The sequence below is a fragment of the Suncus etruscus genome, chromosome 2 (assembly GCF_024139225.1).
Source record: "Suncus etruscus isolate mSunEtr1 chromosome 2, mSunEtr1.pri.cur, whole genome shotgun sequence".
Lineage (NCBI taxonomy): Eukaryota > Metazoa > Chordata > Mammalia > Eulipotyphla > Soricidae > Suncus > Suncus etruscus.
In genome coordinates, this window is record NC_064849.1 from 2,411,387 (window position 1) to 2,416,908 (window position 5,522).

The 5,522-nt window shown below is 52.0% G+C and overlaps 1 protein-coding gene across 1 annotated transcript; it reads right to left on the bottom strand.

The window, feature by feature from the left end:
* Positions 1-884: 884 nt before the first annotated feature.
* On the bottom strand, positions 885-1,979 carry HCAR2 (hydroxycarboxylic acid receptor 2). The gene has a single exon (XM_049767853.1). It carries the CDS (start codon positions 1,977-1,979, stop codon positions 888-890), a length of 1,092 nt encoding a protein of 363 aa, XP_049623810.1. The 3' UTR covers positions 885-887.
* Positions 1,980-5,522: the final 3,543 nt, after the last annotated feature.

Here is a 5,522-nt window from a genome sequence, read left to right on the forward strand (position 1 = left end):
GTTCGAATCCCGGCGTCCCATATGGTTCCCCGTGCCTGCCAGGAGCAATTTCTGAGCCTGGAGCCAGGAATAACCCCTGAGCACTGCCGGGTGTGACCCAAAAACCAAAAAAAAAAACAAAAAACAAAAAGAAAAAAAGGGGGGGCCGGGCGGTGGCACTAAAGGTAAGGTGCCTGCCTTGACTGCGCTAGCCTCGGATGGACCGCGGTTCGATCCCCCGGCGTCCCATATGGTCCCCCAAGCCAGGAGCGACTTCTGAGCACATAGCCAGGAGTAACCCCTGAGCGTCACCGGGTGTGGCCCAAAAACCAAAAAAAAAAAAAAAAAAAAAAAAAAGGGAGTGGGTTTAAGTCAACTGCAGGATGCCCAGATCTGCCCTCAGACTGGGTCGCCCTTCCCGTGACAAGTCTCCGCTTGATTTGTTCCTGGAGCTTGGCTGAGAGACGGACAGGGTCCATGGAACCAGGTAACCTACCAGCATGCCGGGTGCCTGAGTTCCAGGGATTCAGCACAGTTGCCCCTTCTCCTTGAATGGCTTTCCTCTTCCAGCCTGGAGCCTTCCAGAAAGTGTGCAAATCACCAGGGAGCCATCTCAGGGGGACCCCTACTCCCAACCTTAGAGCTGGCTAGTCTCAGGTTGGAAGGAGAGATCAGTGTCCCTGTGCTCTGCAGAAACATGGCCAGCTCGGCCACATTCCGTGAGGTTCGGAGCATGGGCACGCTCAGGCTTGATTCCCTGGCCCCGAGACCGTGAGCTGCACCTCTGCCACAGCCTCCCAGCACCACCAACATTGAGTCTTGGAACCTGGAAGCTTCAGGCAACCACATACCAAGTCTCATGATGTCCCTCAGCGCCCCGGCCCTAGGCAAGACTTTGGCTGGGCTGACTACTGAGAGGCTGGGGTCAGATAAGAGGGGCCTGGGGGCTGCCTGGGACCAGCCATCAAGGTTCCTGGCTTGTTTCGGCCACCAGCTGCATCCTCCGTGAGCTCCACAGTCGTGCTCCTATTTGTGTGCAGCTCTGGGACCTTTTCCCTGCAAGAGCAGCGTTGGAAGAGACCTGAGAAGAAGTCGGGGAACAAAGGGCTGGAGAAGTAGTAGACCACAGGGTCCAGCATGCTGTTCATGTATGTGAAGCTGAGGGTGATGAAGAAGGCCAAGTCCACAGAGTGGTAGATGTCGCAGTTGCTGGTGCCCTGGGTCAGCAGCAGCCAGAAGATGCGGATACGCACGGCCACGCTGGGCCCGAAGCAGAGGACGAAGACGATGGCCACCACCAGGATGAAGTTGATGGCCCGCCTGATCTTGGCGTGCCTGTCCATTTGGCGTTGCCGCAGGCTCCAGATAATCCTGGTGGAGCAGAACAGGATGATGCCCAGTGGCAGGAAAAACTCCAGTAGGAACATGGCATCGTGCCACCGGAAGGTCTGGCAGATGCTGAAGCTGCTGCAGAGTTTGGCGGTGTCGTTCTGGGTCAGGATCTTGTGGGAGAGAAGGTGGCCGGTCAGCCCAATGGTTAAGCCCCACAGGAGGCAGGAGATGATGGCCGCCGTCCGGTTGGACATTTTGTTCAGCGGGTGGTGAGGATGGACCACGCGGAAGTATCTGTCCACAGCCACCACGGTGAGGAAGATGATGCTGCCCTGGCGGTTCATGGCCAGCATGAAGAGCATCACCCGGCAGGCCACATCCCCAAACTTCCAGTCCCAGTTGTGTACGTAGTTGTCCGTCAGGAAGGGCAGGCAGATGATGAGAAGGAAATCGGCCACGGCCAGGTTGAACAAGAAGACCCGGCTGGGTTTCCAGGACTTGAGGTGGAAACAGAAGATCCACAGGGCGATGCCATTGCCCAGGAGGCCGAACACGAACTCCAGGCTCAGCACGGGTGGGAGCACACGAGGGATGGTCTTGTCCCGGAACACGCAGCAGTTCTTGCCATGTATTTGCAGAAAGTAACTCTGAGCATGGGACAGGTTCATGGGTGGATCTGGGGTGTCTGGCCCCGGGCAGCGCCTCCCGGCGTGAAGGCTGGGGAAGAGGTTCGTGACCGTCTGACAGGGCGTGTGGCTCTGCTCCTTGCCTTTATGTCATGTTGGGGTGTTGAAATAGATGATTGAATGGTTACCAGGAAACCACGAAATCACTTTTCAAAAAAGTGTGTGAGTGTGTGTGTGTGTGGGGTGGCCAGCAAGACTCTTAAGCAACCTGCTGTAGGCATAAACAAGGAATAAAGAAGATCCCCTGGGCAGACAGCAGCCAGAAATGTTTGTAAATGTAAAGGATTTGTTTAGGCAAGCAAGCTGTCATTGGTGAATTTACTAAAATCTTGAAACATCTGTCCAGGGACACCCACGGGAGGAGGTGGTGCCAGGGGCAAAGTACAGAATCAGTTCACTGTCACATCATTAGCTTATATAATGAGCAAAAAATGGCAGCAATAGCAACAGTGAGTCCCACTGCTGAACTGCAGGGTTTTCCAGGAGCATTAGGAATTTGATTTATTTTTTCTATGTGTTTGTTTTGTTTTGGGGTCACAACCAGCGGCACTCAGGGGTTATTCCCGGTTCTGCACTCAGAAATCACCCCTGGCAGGCTTGGGGACCATATGGATGCTGGGATTCGAACCACCATCTGTCCTGGGTGGGCCACATGCAAGGCAAACACCCTACTGCTGTGCTATCTCTCCAGCCCCAGCTTTAGGAATTTGAATGTGAAAAAAAAATCCAAATGAGGGGCCTTGGGGAGGCACTTGCCTTGTACACAGCCAGTACTAGTCAATCCCTGGATCCCATATGGTCCCCTGAGCCCATTAGAACTGATTCCTGGGTGCAGAGCCAGGCGTGACCCCTGAGCACCCCTGGGTGTGACCCAAAACAAAACCCAAAAATAATTCAAATGAGGGGCTAGAGCAATAATAAATAGCACAGCTTGTAAGGCATTATTAGTCATGCACTCTGCCGACCCAGGTTGGCTCTCTGGCATCCCAGTATGGTCCTCAGAGCATGCCAAGACTAATCCCTTAATACCACCAGGTGTGACCCTAAAGCTGAAACTAAAACAGAAACCGTGCATATGGGATCCTGGAAATTAAACTGGAGTCCACGTGCAAGGCAAATGCCCTACAGCTGTGCTATTTTCTGGCCCAGAAAAAAAGTTTTTTTTAAAGATTTAAAATCAGGAAGTCAGAAAAACTCCAAGGGCTGAGGTCAGGCTTTGTATGTTTTGCATGGTTTGATGCCAGCACTATACAATCCCCAAGCACTGCCGGGAGGGATCCCTGAGCACAGAGTAACTCATGAGCTAGAAGTAACTCATGAGGATTTCTGGGTGTGGCAAAAAAAAAATTTAAGATGAAAGATAGGCATGCAGGTGATTTATGGAGCAAACCTGAGTGTGACTTCTTCGGGCAGGCTGGAAGACATGACATGTCTCTCTTATGAGGACAGATATGAGGGATTTGGAGTCCCAGGACTTTCTACCTGGATTGCTTTTCTACACCAGTACTCAGAGATTAATCTCCAGAGAGGCGCGGGATTGGGAGAGTGGGTAGGTAGAACTGCTGTTGGGAGCAGCATAAAATTTCCTAAAATGCTGGAAAACTTGAACCTGGTTTGCTACATGCCAGTGTATGTCACGACACAGTTGTGTGGGCTTTTGCTGGCATTGGATGTTGACATGCTTCTATGCTCAAGATAAGTGTTTTGTACATGATTTAAAAAATAATCAGCTTATTTTTGTTTTGAAAAAAGTTTTAGATTTACAGTAACATTAGACAGCATAGAAAGTTCCTATTTCGGGCCCGGAGAGATAGCACAGCGGCGTTTGCCTTGCAAGCAGCCGATCCAGGACTAAAGGTGGTTGGTTCGAATCCCGGTGTCCCATAGGGTCCCCCGTGCCTGCCAGGAGCTATTTCTGAGCAGACAGCCAGGAGTAACCCCTGAGCACCGCTGGCTGTGGACCCCCCCCCAAAAAAAAAGAAAGTTCCTATTTCCCCGCGTTTCCACTTACTCATGGCCAAATAAGTATGTGCTATTTAAACTTACTCATGGCCAAATAAGTATGTGCTATTTAATTTAATGTGATTTTTTTTAGGTTTTTTTTTGGGGGGGGGGTTGGGTCATACCTGGCAGTGCTCAGGGTTTCCTCCTGGCTCTCTACACTCAGAAATTGCTCCTGGCAGGCTCAGGGGACCATATGGGATGCCGGGATTCGAACCACCATCCTTCTGCATGCAAGGCAAATGCCTTACCTCCATGCTATCTCTCTGGCCCTTAATTTTTTTAGTTTTGGGGCCACACCCAGTGGTGCTCCACAGTAACTCCTGGATCTGCACTCAAATCACTCCTGGCAGGTTTGGGGAACCATATGGGATTTCAGGATCAAGCTCAGACAGCCACGTGCAAGGCAGATGCCCTCCCCATTGTGTTATCATTCCAGCCCCAGTTTTTTTGAGGGGGAGGGCACACCCAGCAATGCTCAGAGCTTACTCCAGGCTCACTGAGCTACATGCAGTGGGCTTTTTTGTTTGTTTGTTTTTGGGCCATGCCCGGTGATGCTCAGGGGTTACTCCTAGCTCTGCACTTAGAAATTTCTCTTGGCTTGGGGGACCATACGGGACGCTAGGAGATCAAACGGTGGTCTGTCCTAGATCAGCTGCATGCGAGGCAAGCACCCTACTGCTGTGCTCCAGCCCCTGCAGTGGGCTTTTTAGACTTTGACATGCATTAGCCAGATGGTCTTTTAGAGTCTTTTGGGGTCTGAGCACTGAGCGTGCAGTTGTTGGTGGGGGAAGGCGACACTGGTGCCCAGGCCCCAAGGAGTCAGCAACTTTCCCCATTGTGTGTGCCTGACCACATCCAGGAGGTCGTGGGCAGAAAGAGGACCATACCCATAGATGTTTGGGGGACACTTCCACTGGTGTTCTGGTACCAGTCTTGTCAAGGGATGAAGCCCAGGGCTGCCTCCCCTGCCCACCTCTTACGAGTTCTCATTCCAGTTCCAGAATGTGAAACTCCAGTCAGCGAGAGGCAGAGCTCGCTTGGCTATGAACCTGGCCACGGCTTCGACCCCTGTGTCCCTCAGCCCCACTGAACCTTCCAGCCTGCCCATGTCCCTGCCATGTCCCCAGCTGCTTTAACTCAAGGTCACATTATGTGGGTGCTGCAGTGAAAAGGCTGATTGATACTTGTTTCCCAGGATGCTGCCTGTCAACACTGTCTTCCTCTTACGCCATGTGCGAATGTTTGGTCTTCAGGACAGTCCAGGGAGCACTGATTACTGAAATCAGTAGTGGTTATTTCTGCAAACTAGTATTTCTTGGGTTTTTTTGTTTGTTTGTTTGTTTTTGGGGGAGCCACATCCTGTGGCACTCGGGGGTTCCTTTTGGCTCTGTGCTCAGAAATCACTCTGGCAGGCTTGGGGGACCCTATGGGATGCCAGAAACCGAACCCAGATCTGTCCCAGGTCAACTGTGTGCAAGGCAAATGCCATGCCATGTGTTATCGTTCCGGCCCCCAGGTTGT

Coding starts and splice junctions, on each gene's coding strand:
- HCAR2 (XM_049767853.1), bottom strand. CDS start 1,979: ATGAACCTGTCCCATGCTCAGAGTTACTTTCTGCAAATACATGGCAAG.